Below are 18,696 nucleotides of genomic sequence, written 5' to 3'. Positions count from 1 at the left end.
GAAATCTAAAATTACTTTCAAGAGCTTAAGGTTCTCTTAGCCCAACCAAGAATTGTAGGCACTATACAAACCATATAATCCCAAGCAGAGGCAATGAAAATAATTAAGCTTTTTCAGTATAGGGAAAAAAAAAATCCATTTTCAGAAACAATGATTGATATCATCAATATTGTTTCTGAGTGCATGGGAGACAAATTCCCTATCTACCTAGTGTATGAACTGAATTTACCATCACTGTACAAAGGTAAAGACTAGAAGAGATGGATGGGCAGAAAACAGAATTATATTTTTTCAAGATACAATGTTATTTCCATGATTGGCATATATAATCACATTGGAAGTTGCACTACAATTAAAATACTTTAAATACAGGCATAAAATACTTTCACTCCAATTACCCAAAAGCAATATTTTTATGCATAAAGAGAAAAGGTTAAAACAAAATCACCACCATGATAATTTTCTTTTTCTTCTGCATCTCTCAGAAGGGGGCTCCACATCCTACTTGACAAACACCAACATGATTTCTATCTTAGCAAATCAATAATTTTGACTTCACTATTCACTAGATACATATATTTGAGAATAGATATATAAAGTATGAAATCATTTTCTAACTTAGAATTGTATCTTATATTTATTCTATACTAGTATTCAGTGCTCCTTTTCCCTTTGACCTAACCTCGGCCATGAAATCCAGTCCTGCAGAGATTCATATCACTAAATACTTCGTTCTTATTTCCCTCAGTTTCTTCTCCAAATTTGCCATAAAATTTTATTTATCAAGAAGAATTTGGTATACCAACAAAAGACCTTCAAAATATCTCCTTCATGGCTCCTTCCTGTTATGCAATTATTCAGTTACTTTCCTTCATGAAAAAAAAAAGATAGTAGATCATACAAAGAGTAAAAAAAAAGAACTGTAGACAATATAATTTCAGAGCAGAGGTGAAAAGGAAAGACATAGCTGTAAAGGCTCAAATTCATGGCTTATAATAAGCTATCATTTGAGCTAAACAAAATCAAACTGTAACAGAAGCACTGATTCTTCTTGACATATTACTTGCTCATTTTTTAACTATTCTAACAGGAAGAATCTAATATACAAATAGACAGCACACCCCAACTCTGACTTCATTACTTTTTAGAATGAAGAATTAGCCTTTCTGATAGAGACACACACCTAATAGTGTCCTATTTTATACCTACCCATATCTGAAAATCAGTTTCTGGAATTTAATCTTCAAAAACCCAGACTATGGATTTCCCACTGTATCAAAATCTTTCAACAAGTAGAATTTTAAGATAGTCACAACTGATCTATAACTAGATATTATTCCCACTTACCATTTACAGGTTCCCTATTTGTCTCAAATTACCATTCCTCTCTCAAAAGTTGTATACTTATTTCCCCAATTCTCTTGCCACACACAAATCTGAGACTTTTCCTTCCTTTCCCTTTTCCATTAATCCTTTGTTCTGATGCTCTCTCTTCTGCCCTAAAAGCAAATATAAGGGGCCTCCCTGGTGACACAAGGGGTTAAGACACAGCCCTAAGAAGCTATCAGCAGCCTAGTGACCCAAATGGAGCAGCAGATCTCTCCTGTCTCACCCGCTGCTCCGCTCAGCAGTGTATTTCAGCGGATCCGCCTGTTCTGCTCCCCACTCTATCTCTGGGGAATCCTCTCACCCCCCACACCTCTGGCCTATACTCCAGTTCTTGTATACATAAATATATAAATCTTTAAAAAAAAAAAATAAAAGCAAATACAACAGGAATGTACAACCCTATATAACAGAGACAGGTATTCGGCACCTCTCCATCTCCTTCCGTCTCACAGTCTTTCTAACCATTTATATAATAATCTAAGAGTTGTACCACATTTTTAATGAAACTTAGAATTAATACTATGTGGTTCTTACAACATATAATAGGGAATTTATGTCACAACCTAGGGAGGACTGGAAGAAACATCCTGCTGTGTGAGACAACTTATATGCTTACCTCTAAGTATGTTTTCTAAATAAATTAGTGCTAGCATACACTTTGGGGGACAGAATACTGAAAAAAAAAAAAATCATTCCAAAGACTCACCCAAGAAATTAGGATACAGATGGTCAATATTATCCACAACATAGTTACATTTGGGACATCTATTATTATCCTCCAAACTCTGATGAATACACTTGTAGCTATTAACAGAGAAAAAAAATAAAGTGCGTTTGATTAAGTCAGTGAGAAATTAATAAGTTGGTCACAAAATAATGCCTATTAGTATCTATTCCTCATTTTGAACATAAGTAATCTAACAGTAATTAAATTCATTTTGATTTATATTTTTACATCACAAACAAGGTTTATTAGATAATAGTATAAAAAAGTTGCTTTAAAATAAACTCAAATAACAAGTCTATTGTTATAAAATTTCTGATACAACATTTTTAGAAAAACACTATATTTTAAGTTCATGCAATTAAAAATAGTGCATAAAAGCACCCAGGAAAAGCTAATAGGTCTAAAACAGACTATTCTTAGCATGCTGATATCCTTAATGATAGTTCAGCTGTAGAGTACTGGATATGAAGAATCTCATGAACTATTGTAGAAAATACAACTGCCACAATTTTACCAAGAGGCAAGTTGTATGAAAAATTTTTAAGTTGTGCATTCCCTCTGACAAAATGATTTTACTTCTAGGAATTGCTTCTAGGAAAATAAGCAGATATATGCATATATATTTATATGTGTGTGTGTTTTCAAGGCTAAATGTAAATAGCAAAATTACAAGCAACCAAAACACTAGGAAATTGACTAAACAAATTTGCAAGCACAACACAATGCAATGCAGACAATAAAAATCTTATCACAATATGCAACTATATGCCATGAAAAATAATCTAATAATCTTTTAAAAGCTATAGCTAAAGAAATATGTCAAGAAAGCTTTCCTGTCTTATATTTTTCTTTAATGTCTGACTTTTTGTAATTGTTAGTCTTATAATAAAACTTTTTCAATAATGTCCAACCAAATCACAGAAAAATTTCAAAATGACATTAGAAAGTCATTGTATCGCTTTATTTCTGAGTAAAAATGACAACCTCTAACATGGTAGATAAAGTTTCTATAGTAAACATGTGTTGCTTCTAACAATCAGGAAAAAAAGCTTTCCAATAAGCTACCAGGGTGATTTATCAAGATGACTCCTAAAAAAGGGCACTTTTAGTCTGAGTCCAAGATACTCTAAATACACTTCAGTTTTACAAACTGAAGCTGAGTTTTTATATCTACCAACTATTCCCTTCCACTTTATCAAAACAAACCCAGAAATCTTCACCCATCAGGTTTGTCAGTTTTGGGCATCAACTACTTTCTCATTTCACATGTTACTCTCAGACTATTAAGGAAGAAGTTATAGAGAATCAATATAGTAGTGATCTTCTTTGGCATGGTGGGTTGGAGAAGCCTAAAGATTAAACACCTAGCACATAATAGGAAATCAAATACATATTAAACACAGGACTTGCATAATGTTCCGCAAACAATATTGTCACCTCTTGCAACTATGGCAAGGCTAGGATTACCACAAGTGACAGAAAATTTTCCTAAATGTAAATTTTAATGAAGGAATAACATACTAATTTCTTGTTTTGATTCAGTGTAAGTGAGATGCATAAAGGCATAAAGCAGATATGGAAATGCAATAGATTCAAGCCTCAACATGGAGAAAATTACGGTCTACTTCGAGTAAAAGGAAATAACTTAATATTACCGGAAAATATTTCCACTGACAAGATTAAACCCTTAAAAAAGGTATGCAATAAAGTTAATCATGAAGTAAAGAATCTGGGAAAGTTATTATAGATGGGAGACAAGGTTGACAGATAAGCAGAAGGACATTTTGGTTTTAGCAAATGGCTTCATAAAGAAATGGCAGTTAGAAAATGAGCAAATAATATGAAAAGAATAACAAGTTGTTAAGTCAGAGAAACAGTTTGTTAATATACAAGAAATTATCCCAGAATCCTGGAGAACATCTTTCTCTCTTTTCTTAAGCTTTGTAACCATATCCCCTGTCAGCAGGTTTACAACACCACCTGTCCTAGAAGAAAAAATAATCTGGGACACAGACAGAAGGAAGAAAGAACTGTCCTCAAGAACTATAGTTCAACAGACTTTTCTGCATTGTACTTGATAATATCTATATATACTACAAAATTAAAATGCATCAAATTACATGCCACTATGCAAAAAACTGAAGTGACAAGATATATCAAGTTTCTCTTTCAACATCTACCACTACAGGTAGATTCTTAAGTTTGAGAAATAGTAATTGCCTAAGTTTGAGAAATAGTAACTAGCTTATTCTGTATATATTTGTATGTGTGCTTGTCAGTCACTTTTCTACTTGCTCATTAAAAACCAGAATTTTATTTACTCATCCCTGTACCATGTCTAGCACAATATTCTGTTAAAGACTTGGAACTCAATAAATGTTGACTATGTGGACAAAAATAGATATATACAAAAGAAATAGACTTTTGCTGCCTTCTGGTTATACAAAATACTACTAGAAATTCTCAAGATCCATTTGCAGTAACTCTAACTCATACTCATTCATCTAATTAACTTGACCATCATCAGCCCAGACACAATGTTTTGGATTCCAAAAGGGTAAGTGCCTAAACTGGGACTCAAACAGGTAGGTATAAAGAGGTTAAGAGAGATCTATATCTTGGGTCCACCTGACAAAATTTTTAATCATTACTCTCAAAAAATTTACTTAGTACCACAGGGTGCGGACAGAAAAATGGGTGCCTAGCTCCTCTAGTAAGTGGATATAGAATAATAATATTTCTCTTTTTTTTTTATATAGTTGCTCTGTTTCCTCTACAAGCATATACCTACCTATAAAAGTGAGTAGATATAGAAAACTGTGAGCAATCAGATAGTCCCTGAAAAGAAGGAACTATAACAAGAATAACAAAGATAAATCAGTAACCATAGCCAAATATAACAACCAAGTATAAAGAAAGAATGATGCAAGACAACAAATTAGGTAAAAGTTCCAATGGCAAGCTGACATCCAGGTTTGATCTGCCTTGCTCCAGACTTCCAGCCAGTGTTAAAATGAGCAAAGAACTAATAAAACTGGTTACTGGTAATGACTGAATTTCCAAAGTCTTCAATATTCGTTTAGGGTAAATAATTATGAGTTTTCTTTTAAACAAAACTGCAAAAATGCTTCATAATTTAGCAAACTTGACAACAGAGTTGCCAGCACCTGCCAATGATACGGTCTCTATCCTACAAAACCTGCCCTCTGGTAGGTACTTTAAAACATGTTCACAGTAGCTATAACACAGTAACTTAATTATAACAAGGATCAAAGCTTAAGCAGTCTTAATTTGAAAGAGAAAGAAAGGATTTAAGAAATTAATGAGGTTTTCCAATAATGACCTAATTATACAACATGAAGATTGTAAGAGTCACTGAAAAAGCAAAGCTCATCTAGTTACAATGTCAATCAGTAATTTATTACATGTCACAACATAGTATGATTATTGATTCAGTAGGCTCTTCAAAACCTTTTTTTCATGTGTCACAATGAATATAATTTAGAGGAGGGGAGTTTAAAAAATGAAAACCTCACTTTACAATTTGTTTCATACTTCAATACCATCAAATCTGTAAAAGAGGAGTTGACAAGACTTGAGAAAGGAAGGAAAGAGCAACAGAAGAGAATGGTTGAGTGACTCAACAAAGGTTTGGTAAGTTTTAAGGTCAGCCCTAGAATCCTGATCTAACAACTTCAAAAACTTGCTTTTTCATTTGTTTTTTAACTCCATTAATCAGTAGTTTTCATCTGGGGGCAATTCTGTCTCCTAAAAGATATCAGGCAATGTCTGGAAACAGGAGAAAGGAGTTGCTACTGAGTAGCCAAGCAATCAATAATACCCAGGATAATCACAACAAATAATTACCAGGTCTAAGACGTCAATACCACCAAAATTGAGAAGGACTACTCTAGGCCTATTCTAAACAACCTAATTTTTCAAAATGATGAAAATTCAGAGTCTCTAATAGAAGTACATGGTTCCCTATGGAATTACAAAGTGCTGGATCAATTAATGAACCAAAGAGAAAACAAATCAGCCTGAAAAAAAAAAAAAACAACAAAACAACCAGTGCTTAACAATCAGCCTGAAAAAACCAAGACCAAAACATACGTATATCAGTCTAAAAGAAGTCCCACATGGCCAGAATGTCATTAGCAATACAGAATATGCTAATAACATATGCTATTTGATATAACAATCTCAATGAAATGATATAAAATTATTTAAGGCAGTTAAGGTGACCTTCTGTAAAAAAATAGCAAAAATTTGGAAATACATAGTATTCCTTACCAGTGATAATCTCTGAGGAATTAAGCAAGATAGGCTAAGGGAAAGGAGGTATTAACATTTATTTGTACCTCTTCCTATACAATAAAAGTTGCATTTTAACTTCTTATACAATAAAAGAGACACTGATCTTACCAACTGAATAACTTCTATTTTAATAAAGAGCATAAATGTTTTAATACTAAACTTATTTTTAATGATTGGCATATTCAATATACCTATCAATAATGAATCATGTTCTAGGTCAACCTGAAATAGACTGGTGACAGCACTCAGTACTCCTCTTGACTAACAGATATCAATGTATCAGGTATCATATTCAACTTCAATTACAGGTATAACTTCAACATAAATTAGAATATACAGACTTAGAGCTCAAGAGAAATACTAAGTTTAAAATAACATACCAAAAGAATAAACAATTTACAAAGGTAGTCACCTACTGATCACAAGTAGAATGTACCACAAAAAAAATTAAATATGAGATTACATACTTATTAGGATAACTATAATTTAAAAAAAAATAGGAAATAATAACTGTTGGAGAAGGTGTGAAAAACTGGAACCTTCGTGTACTACTGGTGGAAATGTAAAATGGTACTGCAGATTTGGAGGGTTCTAAAAAATTTAAAACATAGAATTACCAAGTGACCCAGCAATTCTGCTTCTGAGATTATACCACCAAAAACTGAAAGCAAAGTATCAAAGAGATTTAAATACCTATGTTTAAAAGAGGATTATTAACAGTAGTTAAGATATGGAAGCAATCCAGGTGTCCACTGATAGACAAAATATAAGGCAGAATACTTAAATGCAGAGAAACAGAAAGTAGAATGATGACTGATAGAGGTTGGGAAAGAGGAAAATGATGAGCTATTTTTGAACAGTATAGAGTTTCAGTCTCTCAAGATGAAAAAGTTCTGAGGAATGCACAACAATGTGAATATACTTAATATTACTCAAATTAAAAATGGTTCAGATGGTAAACTTCATGTTAATGTGTTTTATCACAACTGAAAAAAAAATTTTAAATACATAAAATAATGTACCATGATATAATCTGAGCAAAGATTAGAGAATAAAAGACTTTTCAATTATACCCATGTCTTGAACCTTCCTAGCTTAGTTTACTAGGCCTCCCACTTAGGTGACAAGTGAGGTAAAGAAGCTTTATGCTTCATTCTGATTAACCAGCATCCCCAGCCCCCCTTTTTCAAAACAGCAATTCAAGTTCTTTAACATTAATAAACAAAAGGTTGTAAAATCCATCTGTAAAACCTATGGTAAATTTAAATTTTCATAGATTATATACACCAACTATATGCTTATGTCTTTAGCTATCCAATCTATAGACAAATTAGTAAAGAAATAATTACAAGATAAACAAAAACAATTAGTTCAAAAACTAACTTCTTACTAGCTACATTGATACACAGTTAAAACTACCAAAAGACTGTTTAGCTAAATAAAATCATCTTACCAAAAGCTGTGGCCACATTTTGTCATGTATGCTTCCTCAATCATATCAAAGCAGATAGGGCTAAAAAGAAAACAGAAAAATGATTGAATATCTTTTTAGCTAGAGTGATTACAAATTAGAAAACACCAGTAATAATACCAAAAAAAGAAAAAATCATATTGCAATATATAGCTAAGTCTTCAAAAACAACTTACAGGTGAGAGAGAAAATTTCTTTTGAGCTGAATAAACTTTGGGGAATTGCTGGTAAAATGACAACTTGTTGATAATAACCAAAACAGTCATGAAGTTCCAAAATCAATTAAATGAGTAAATTAAACTGGACCCAGTATCTTGTCCACAATTTTTAATGAAGCAATACAATCGTAAGACTTTTTAAGAAAGTTTACCATCTTCTTTGACCATCTCTGTACTCAAAACACCCACTCAGCCTGCAAACTCAAATGCTTTTATTTCCCATCTCAGAGTACACTGATTTTTTAATGATAATAATTCCAATTTCAATAACTCTTCCAGGTAATAAAGATGATGACAGCTAATGCTTAAGATACCACAAATTTTACCCATTCAAACAATGACATATACAAGTTCATGTAATCCTTTTAACAGTACAGTGAGGTACTATAGATAAGGAAATTGAGGCTAAGAGATGCTAAAACACACAGCTAGAAAGTAACTTAGCCAATATTCAATAACAGATTGACATTCTTAACTACTGTTCTTTACTATTTGCAGTTACTATGCACTACATATCAATTCCCAACTTCTCCCTTGTTTTCCTATAGAGGACCAAGAGTATAATATTTAAAATCCCAGCCTCCTTTTGCCACTAGGGTTGGCCATATGCCACAGTTCTGACCAATGAAAAGATAGTCAAAATCTCTGTGAGAATTCTATCAGAAAAAAAAGAAAAAACTTGTAAAAAAAAAAAAATCTTTTTCCTTTATTCTTGCTTCCACATTCTGATGAAGTAAGTGTCCAGGGATAATAACTATCTTGTGACCATGAAGACAAAAACCACAGGCTAGAAAGGTAAGAGGCAAAAACCCTTGATGACCTCCTTAAGCAGTTATATCACCTGGATTATCTACCTCCAAACGTCACATTATATGATAAAGTAAATCCTCACTTGCTTAAGCCAGTATTTAGCAAGTTTTCATTACTGGCATACAAATCCAACCCGTACCCATAATACAATGACCCTTAAACTATAAATGAAAATCTATCTACCCCTTCAAGAAACATCTCCTGAACATAAATACTATCTTAGGATATAAAGCTATAAAGTCAAATGGCAGAGTCAATATTTTATAAGTTACTACAACACAAGTGGAAAAATATAATTTTAAAAAGTGGATATAGTGAAACCTATAGGGAAGACAACCGAGATGTGAAAGTTGGAGAACAGGGAAAAAGAATAAATTAACCAATATACTGAACATGTCAGGACTTACTAATAGAGAATGTATCTATTTATGAAAAAAAGGCATTTTAATGTTTGAGGGCCATCAAATGTGTCATTGCTAAGACATACAACACCTCTATGAAAACAAGAAAACCTACCTAGCCCCTTAAGTTGATGCAACACCACATTTGTGAGGCTTGGTGATTTAACAAGGCCTTCATAGGATAAAATTTGCACACTCTCTTAAAGTCCCAAAAAAAGGCCAAGCTTTTTTCAGTGAATGTAAACTGGGAATAAAGGAAGAGGACAAACCTTGTTTTATGCTAAACAAATGCCAGACACAAATGACTGCATATTATATAATTCCATTTATATGAAATGTCCAGAACCAGCAAATCTAAAGCGATATAAAGCAAGTAAGGGAAAAGGAGAGGAACTGCTTAATTAGGACTGACTGCCTATAATGGGTGTAACTTTTTGGTGATAAAAATGTTCTGGAATCAGATAGTGATAAGTTACATAACTGTGGAAGTTTATGAATTTTATCTCAATTTTTTTTAGAAAAGAAATAGGGAACTTATACTTCTCACCATGATGGAATGGAATGGATCCTAAAAAATGGATGCATAGTATTTCAAAATTCTTATATTATACACAGAATGACATAACATTATTAGAAAGAAAAATTAAAAATCAGTAAACTCAAACACACACACACACACACACACACACACACACACACCCCATGCACAGAGGACTATCACTAGTAAGTTAATAATGGAAATCTTTAAAATACTCAACCCAAAAGAGAGCAGGAAAGGAAAAAAAAGAAATAGAAGGGTCAATTAGAAAACAAAGAGCAAACAAGACAGTACATAATAAAACCAAGCACAGCATAACTGTTAAACTACAGCTAGCTAATTCAAATACAAACTGCCCTATTAGGTTAAAAAAGGAAAATCTCAGCCACATTCTAAGAAACCTACTTTAAATATTAAAAATTATAGGAGGACAAAAAAATATACCATATAATACATATGAAAGGAAAAAAGCTGGGCTGGTTGTATTACTATTAGACTAAACAGATTTCAGAGCAAATCCTACCAGAAACAAAGAAGGGTATTTCAAAATGATAAGGGATCAATTCACCAACTCTAAATTTGTTTGCCCTATTAACAAAGCTTCAAAATACACGAAGCAAAAGCTGAATTAAAAGGAGACAGCCAAATTTGCAAGCTGGAATGGTTAAAGATTTTTAACATTCCCCCTTCAGTAATTGAGAGAATAATTATAGAAAATCAATAGGGATATAAAGAACGTAAACCAAACATCAACCAACTCAACTATTTGAGATATATATAGGATATACCAGCCCACACACAACAGAATACTCGTGTTTTTCAAACACATATGTAACGTATCAAGAAAATAACCATCTACAAATAAAGGAGACAGGATTCAGAAAAACCCAAACCAGGCAACACCTTAATCCTGGACATGTAGTCTCTAAAACTGAAATTTTTCATGAAGGGGTAGGCAGACTTTCATTTACAGTTCAAGGGCCATTGTATTATCAATACGGCTGGATTTCTGTTGTTTAAACCACCGAGTATGTTATTATGCTGTCAGCCCTAGCAAACTAATATCACCTAATACTAAAACTACAGTAGTTTTAGAATCACTCATAAACAAAAAATTCAAGAAATTCCTTTAAAAAAAAATCAGTAAGAGGGCATATGAACTTCGAGGATGTAAAATTGTCTGTATTTGCATATGACATAATTGTTTGCTAAGAAAATCCCAATGGTGGGGCCTCCCCCTGGCACAGCAGGTTGAGCTACTCGCTGTGAAGCTGTCCACAGCCTCCGCAGTGCTGGTTGGGATTCCAGGCCGCCAGGGAGAATCCCACATGGCGGGGCAGACCTCTCCTGTCTCGCCCCCTGCTCCCCTCAGCAAAGCTTTCAGTCCGTCTGCCTGTTCTGCTCCCCACTCTGTTTCTGGTGAATCCTCTCACCCTCCCACGACTCTAGCCTGTACCCCAGCTCTTGTATAAATAAAATAAAACAAAAGAAAATCCCAAAAGTGGGCATCCCTGGTGGCACAAGGGGTTAAGCACCGCACTATGAAGCAATCTGCAGCCTCTGCAGCAGGAGTTCAATCCCCAGCCCGCCAGGGAGCAACCCACATGGTGCAGCAGACCGCTCCTGTCTTGCCCGCAGCTCCCTCAGCAGTGTATTTCAGTCAGTCTGTCTGTTCTGTTCCCCAATCTCTGGACTGTGCCCCAGCTCTTGTATGCATAAATAAAACTTGTTTTAAAATAAATAAATAAAATGTTATAAGAAGAAAATCCCAAAGGTTCTACCAAAAAGACTATTAAACTAATAAGAGAATTTAGCAATCCACAGGTTACAAAGATCAATATATAAATTTTATTTCTATATACTAGTAACAATAGTTATTGAAATATAAAGAACAATTACAACAGCACCAAAAACATGAAATGCTAAATTTAATAAAATATGTGCAAGATCTAAACACTTATTGCAAAGAAATTAAAGACCTAAATAATTGGCCACATACTGGGTTAACAGTTCAAAGATTCAATATTATCAAGATGTCAATAATTCCAAATTGAGTCACAGATTCAAAGTAATTCAAATTAAAATCTAGACTTTTTTCAGAAGATTTATTAATGCATACAAGAATTGGGGGACAGGCCAAAGGTGCAGAGGGTACAAGGATTCACAAGAGACAGAGTGGGGAGCAAGAACAGGCAGAATGACTGAAATACACTGCTGAGGGGAGCAGTGGGCCAGACAGGAGAGGTCTGCTGTGACATGTGGGCCACCTCCCTGGCCAGGGATCGAATTCATGCTACAGTGGTTGCTGATAGCTTTATACTGCTGTGTCTTAACCCCTTGCGCCACCAGGGAAGGCCCTAGACTTTTTTTTTTTAGGAAAATATAGTGCCAAGGTAACTCTAAAATTTATATGGAAATATAAAAAAAAACTAACCAAAATGATTTTGATATAAAGAAACAAAATTACACTATTTGATTTCAAGACTTCAATGATACAGTAATCAAGACAGTGTGAAACTGGCATAATAATAAGCATACAGAGCAATGAAATAAAGATTCTGAAAATAAACTCATACATATATGATGATTAATTTTTGAGAAAGATTCCAAGAAAACTCAATGACAAAGATGGATTTTTTCAATAGTAGGTGCTACAATAACTGGATATTTATAGTGGAGGAAGAAAACTCTTCAATCCTTACTGCACACAGTATGAAGACTAGATCATCCACCTAGCCACAAGAAAGCTTCAAGAAGAAAATACTCAAAAAAAAAAAAAAAAAAAAAAACTTTTGTTACTTCATGTTAGATAACAATTTCTTAAATAAAGCACAAGTCAAAACCATAAAAGATGCAGTTAATAAACAGGACTTAAACTTCAAAAGACAATGCTGTAAGTAAAAAGATAAGCAATAGACTGGGAGAAAAAAATCACAATACGTATGTCTGACAAAAGACTTGTGTATCCAAAAGATTTGTATAAAGAACCCTAACAACTCGAGACAAACAAGAGAAAAATGGGTAAAAGATTAAAATAGACTCATTTTAAAAGAGATGCAAATGAAAAGCAAGCATATAGAAATATGTTCAGCATCATCAGTAATTAAGGCAATGCAAATTATGACAAGAAGTACTATTACACATGTACTAGAATAACTAAAAGTTAAAAGACTGGAAATACTAAGTGTTGACAGGATAAAAACTGGAACGCATCAGTGCTAGCAGATATACAACAATTTTATTATATTATATATATTATATATACACATATGTACACACATATATGTGTATAAATATGGTGGGGGGCACAAAGAACAAGCAAGACGGTGAGCGAAGATGGGAGCCACCACGTGCAAAAACAAATCAAGAGTTTAAGAATATTTTATTTTGTATTAAACAAATTTTAATAGGAAAAAGAGATTAATCCCATGTCAACTCCCTTTCTCCCAAGCTATAAAAGTTTTCTGAGGAAAAGGACTGCATATTAAAATAATTGTTTAAAAACAAAAAGAAATAACCTCTAAGAACAAACATGCAAATGCAACCTGAAAAAATGAGCTACAAAGTTTAAGGCTGCAGTTAGTTTATTTTTTTTTTTAATTTTTATTTTTTTTTATTTTTTTTTTTTTATAGAGGCATGCTTTATTTATTTGTTTGCTGGTTTGTTTGTTTGTTTTGTTTATACATGCACTGGGTACAGTCAGAAGCGCGGGAGGGTGAGAGAATTCACCAGAGCCAGAGCGGGGAGCAGAGCAGGCAGAAGGACCGAAGTACACTGCTGAGGGGAGCAGCGGGCGGCAGGAGAGGTCTGCGCGCCATGCGGGACCCTCCTCCAGTGGCCGGGGAGCAGCCGGGGATCGAACCGGCCGCGGGCAGCTTCGCAACCCAGCGCTCAACCGCTGCGCCACTGGGGAGGCCCAAGGCTGCAGTTAGTTTAATCAATGGCAATTCTAAGGTAGAATATGATCAACTAATATATTTTACTGAACAAATACCTCCCTCTCAATTTATAGAACTTAAGTAAATAGTCTTCATATACTGCTTCAAAATTATCTCTTTAATTTTCTCTATCACTGAATTCACTTAAGTCTTCTGCTGGCAATGATGTTGATGATGTACCACCTGATAATCAGATGATTCATAATGAACTGCTATGATTTGACATCTTCTGCAGCATACCTTTCACCATCATTGATGGCTGAATGGCACAATGCAAAAGAATCATCAAATTCCCAGTTTTGCAGATTCAAGGAATTTCTTGACTGATGTTAATGTAATGAATTGTAAAGTTTGTTACAGTGATTGAATATGCTTTAGTAGCTCTTTATATTACATTTAGTCCTATTTATAAGCTCATAAAGGTCTACTAAAACTAGTTAAACCTTTAACTTACTTTCTTAACTACCACAGGGGAAATTATAACCTATAACTCAATGTCTTCCAAAAATGTTTCACCCTGATACCCAGTAACAAATACATTGTACACAAGTCCCTAACCTTAAGTATCATCAAATTTACCTTCATCATGACAAGCTCTAAGATACCCCTATTTCACTTCACTTTTCAGTAGGATGAAAAACTTAAGTAACAGGATTAGTCAAGTTTTATCTTTAGTGCTAAACATGATTAAAAAGTAACGGCTGCCTAGAGTACTATATTTTGGACTGCGGACAAAGTCTGAATTCAGAAGAGTATTTGCCGTGTACTAACAGAAGCAATGATACCAGGTGTTATAATTATGTGGTTAAAAGTGATTCTTCACATCAAATCATGAGCCCCTATGACAGAGCCTATTATTTATAGTTTGACATAAGGGAGGCAGTCACATATTCACTGAATGGTAGGTTCATTTAATGTAGATCCTACCTATTTTCTATCAGGCAGATGACTGGAGTTAGTTAACCTTTCTACAAGAGGCATAACTGGAAAGTAACTGGTAGTTGTAGAGGTAGAAAAGATCATTTCTAATGGAAAAGCTATGAAGAGTCAGTAGTTATATGACAGATTGAAAGAAACTATCTTCAAATACAGGTTAGATTTATAGTTTAGTTAACCGGACTATGAAAGAAAAATTTCAAGAACTAAAGTAACAAATATTTCCTTTGAATGTCAAAGTTCATCCAATTTCAAGTTAAATACGCTCTCATGTACTACAGATTGCCTATTTAAACAGAACTATCTACACCTAGACAATACTTTCAATCCCTCGTGTGAAATATTAAAGTGAAAAACAATAAATCCAAAACAATGTTCCTGCATTCTGCAATTAAATAAACTTACTTTCAGATGTGACGTAAGTCAATAGAAGTGAATGTGTTACTGAAAATTAGGCATCTGATTTTAAGTCAAATGTTCTCAAGGAGGAGAGGATATGTCATTATCCTGAGGGAAGATTGCAAACTACACTGCCCACCCAGGCCTCTAATTCTGACATGTCCTCTTGGGATGTGGGTAGGCAGACAGGCAGAGAAGAGGGAGTAGTGAGGGACAAAAAATGACCTAATGTAATTGTGAAACAGCTGTTTCCCTTCAATCTAACACATTTAAGAACCACTAAGCTGAATGCACTTAATAGAACTTAAAAATCTGAAATTTTCCAACCCATCAAAGAAAGTACTAAGTTAGGCATTGGGAGATCTGACTTCTAAGTTTCTCCTTACTTGTCAGATCTCAAACAGTTAAAATTTAACTTCTCTGTACCTCCATGGGAATATAATTATACTACATTAAAACTATAAGGTCTATTTAACTTCACACAGTTGCTCTAAGGATAAAATAAAATGTGAAGTTAAATATATCTGCAGAATGTGATCAATAAGGAATTATTAATAACTAAACTTCAGTTCACTTAGAACTAATAGAGTAACCTGGATTGGTTCAATTTGACCTTGGAGTATATAAAGCAAGACCAACACTAATCAGAGCCAATTAGAAGTGAAAAGGATTCCTTAGGTCTTGCTTAATCCATATCATCCTAACCCCAAAAGACTGGCCAAATCAAATCTAGCTTGAAAATTTAGAAAACTGAGTCCCATTCATAAATTCTTCTCAATGTTTAATCTCACCAGAAGGAGGAGCAGACTAATGAGATTCTCAGAAAATGAAATACTTTTTAACTAAAGGTTCTCACCACTGGACACTGTCATATTAGAATACAGAATAAAACAGAATAATCTAAACAACGTGTTTAGGACCAGAGACTAGACTGAAATTTTTAAAAATTAGGTTCACAGGTTGATAAAAATTTTAATAATCTTATCCCTAAAAAAAGATCAGTGCCAATTATTTATAGTAATTCACTTCTCTCCCATTCCCTATAAAATGGCATATAATAAGCACAATGAAACTCATAGGGGGCCAGGTAGCCAGTGAATGCTAAATAAGTTTTCAATGAATGATTAATCCCTTATTGTAAATACCTTTTACACTATTTAAGAGTACATATGTGGATGTAGAATACATATGTGAATCCTGACATGTTTGTTTTCCTTCAGTCTGCTGAAAATCAAAATGCAAATAGTGGCAAAAAAAGACAATTCTGAAAACTATCACTTCATTTTATTAACTTATCCTCTATCATAGGACACTAATACCGGGTGGGTAAGAGGGAACCCTCTTAAATCTAAGCGATAAGCTGTTAAAATAATTTATAAACAACAATCACAGCCCCAAAGCTTCAATGAAAAATGAATTCTGAATTCAGAATAATTTAAAACAGAAGCAAAAATATGAATGACATTTTCACGTAACTAGAAACTGTAAGTCTAATCACAACCCTGCTATAATTCCAAGTATACTTTGCTTTTAACCCAAGTATATTTAATGATTCCAACTCAGGTCATCTTCAATCCTGAAGTGAATCAACATCCCACATCACTAATATTTTAAGTCTATCAACAATTTCCGCCAGAGGAAAAAAACAAAAGCCTACCATTTCTCACACAACTGAAAGCAATTCCTTTCTCAATCTTACTAATCCCAAAACACTCTCAGCAAGACAGCCAACTTCCATTTTTCACTTAATATAGCTAATCCCTCTATACCAACTATCACAACCGGATACTACTATGTATCATTTATGATGCCAAATATGATAAGAAAATGTCTAACACTTAAGTTTGTCAAATCAATACTTCCAGTACACTGTGTGAAACCAGTATACAGTTACATGTGACACATGGATGATAGACATTCGGTTGAGAAGTGAACTTTTCCACAGCAGACTTTTACGACTACAGTTCCCTCCACAGCAGACTTAAAAGTGGCCTCTTCTGAAATGAGGGGTTATAGTTACACGTACACAGCCTAGATACTTAGAGTAAACACTACTTTTCCTTCAAACACCCATACCCATGTTTAGAACACCATCTCATACTCTCAATCAGTAATTCTGAACCACAACAACTCCATGCCTCTGCATCCCAGGAAGCGCCAGCCTCCCCCTTTACAAGCGTAATTCACTTGTAATTCACTAAAAGCCACCAGGGACTGACAAGGGAGAAATTCACCAGACAGAAAATTCAAGGCCCTGCCTCCCTTCCCAACTTTCCCTCCTGTATGCACATTTATTTGACCTTCTATCTCCTGCCCCTCCCTATATTAGTTCGGATTCCGTAAGTGCTCTTCGCGTCGTCCTCATCAGCACTTACCTCCGTAGAACCTCCACCTGCCCCGGGACCCCGACATTCCCCCATCTCACCCCATCAACCAACAGCCTGAAGGTCTCTGCAGACGCCGACCTGGCCCGGCACAGACCACCCTCCCCCTGGACCCCACCAGTCCAAGCAGCAAGAACTCGAAACCCAGTGGGGGGGGGGGGGGGAAGGAGCTCGCTTCGAACCCACCAGACGAAGTCGTTGCTTTTGTCCTCGTAGGAGTTGATGAGCCCGTTGCAGAGGGGAGCGAGCAGAGGTCGCTTCCTACTGCTGCTGCCGAGGCTGGAGCTGCTGCCTCCTCCGCCGGCGCTGGGCCTGGCCGCGCAGCTGATCCGGGACAGGCCCGCGGACACCGTCCCGCCGCCGCTCCCGCCGCCGCTGCCGGACACGGCGGCCGCCACGAGCACAGGCCGCACCGGGCCCCCGAGGCCGCCGGAGCCCGTGGCCTGGGCCGCCCCGCCGGACCCCAGAGCCGCCGCCGAAGCCGCCACGGACGGGGGCGACGGGGAAGAGGATAAGGACGAGGAGGCGGAAGTCACCGAGGAGGCCGCCGAGGAGCCGGGGCTGGTCCCGGCGGAGCCCGACCCGGCCTGGCGGCTTCCAGACATCGTGACTCCCCCCCCTCCGGCCGGGCGCTCGGAGGAGAGGGACCGCGACCGCGACCCGCCGCCTCCCCGCCTCCCCTCCCCGCCCGCCTCAGTGCATCCTGAGGACGCGCGCCGCGCCGGGAGGTGGGGCTGAGGAACAATAAAGTTGATTTTTTTCAGGCAACCACACAACAGCGCCCGACGGGAGGGGGCGGAGGAAACTAATAAAGCGGAGTAGAAACCACTACCGCTCTCGAGGCCGCCGCCGCCGCCCGCGCCCGCGCCCCCGCCCCGCCGCGCCGCTGCGGCAGCCAACCCGGGCGCGCCGTGGGCCGGCCGTGCGCGTGCGCGAGCGGCGGAAGGGGCGGAAGCGGCGGAGCGGGCTACTTCAGACGCGGCCCGGCGCCGCTCACACGCGCACGGCGCGCCGGGAGACGGCGCCGGCCTAGCCGCTGCCGCCGCCGAAGTCGGAAGCCCGTCTCCTTCGCGTACGGAGGGCAGGCCGTCTCAGTCGGGTGAAAGGATTGAAAAGAGTGGCATGGAGGGGCAGGGTGGCGGAGGGGTCGCGGGATAAGGGGAAAGG

The 18,696-nt window shown here is 36.5% G+C and overlaps 1 protein-coding gene across 1 annotated transcript in view; it reads right to left on the bottom strand.

Moving 5' to 3' along the window:
• COP1 (COP1 E3 ubiquitin ligase) overlaps positions 1-18,134 on the bottom strand; it is a gene marked incomplete at both ends in the record, with an annotated part of 171,437 nt that extends 153,303 nt beyond the window's left edge. Inside the window, 3 exons of the mRNA XM_084250064.1 lie at positions 2,096-2,193; positions 7,887-7,946; positions 17,716-18,134. Coding sequence (XP_084106190.1) covers positions 2,096-2,193; positions 7,887-7,946; positions 17,716-18,134 — 577 coding nt within the window. The remainder of the gene's footprint in view (positions 1-2,095; positions 2,194-7,886; positions 7,947-17,715) is intronic.
• Positions 18,135-18,696: the final 562 nt, after the last annotated feature.

This window comes from Talpa europaea, assembly GCF_964194135.1.
Source record: "Talpa europaea genome assembly, chromosome: 12".
NCBI classification, from domain to species: Eukaryota; Metazoa; Chordata; class Mammalia; order Eulipotyphla; family Talpidae; genus Talpa; species Talpa europaea.
This window is presented reverse-complemented; position numbering and strand designations above follow the sequence as displayed.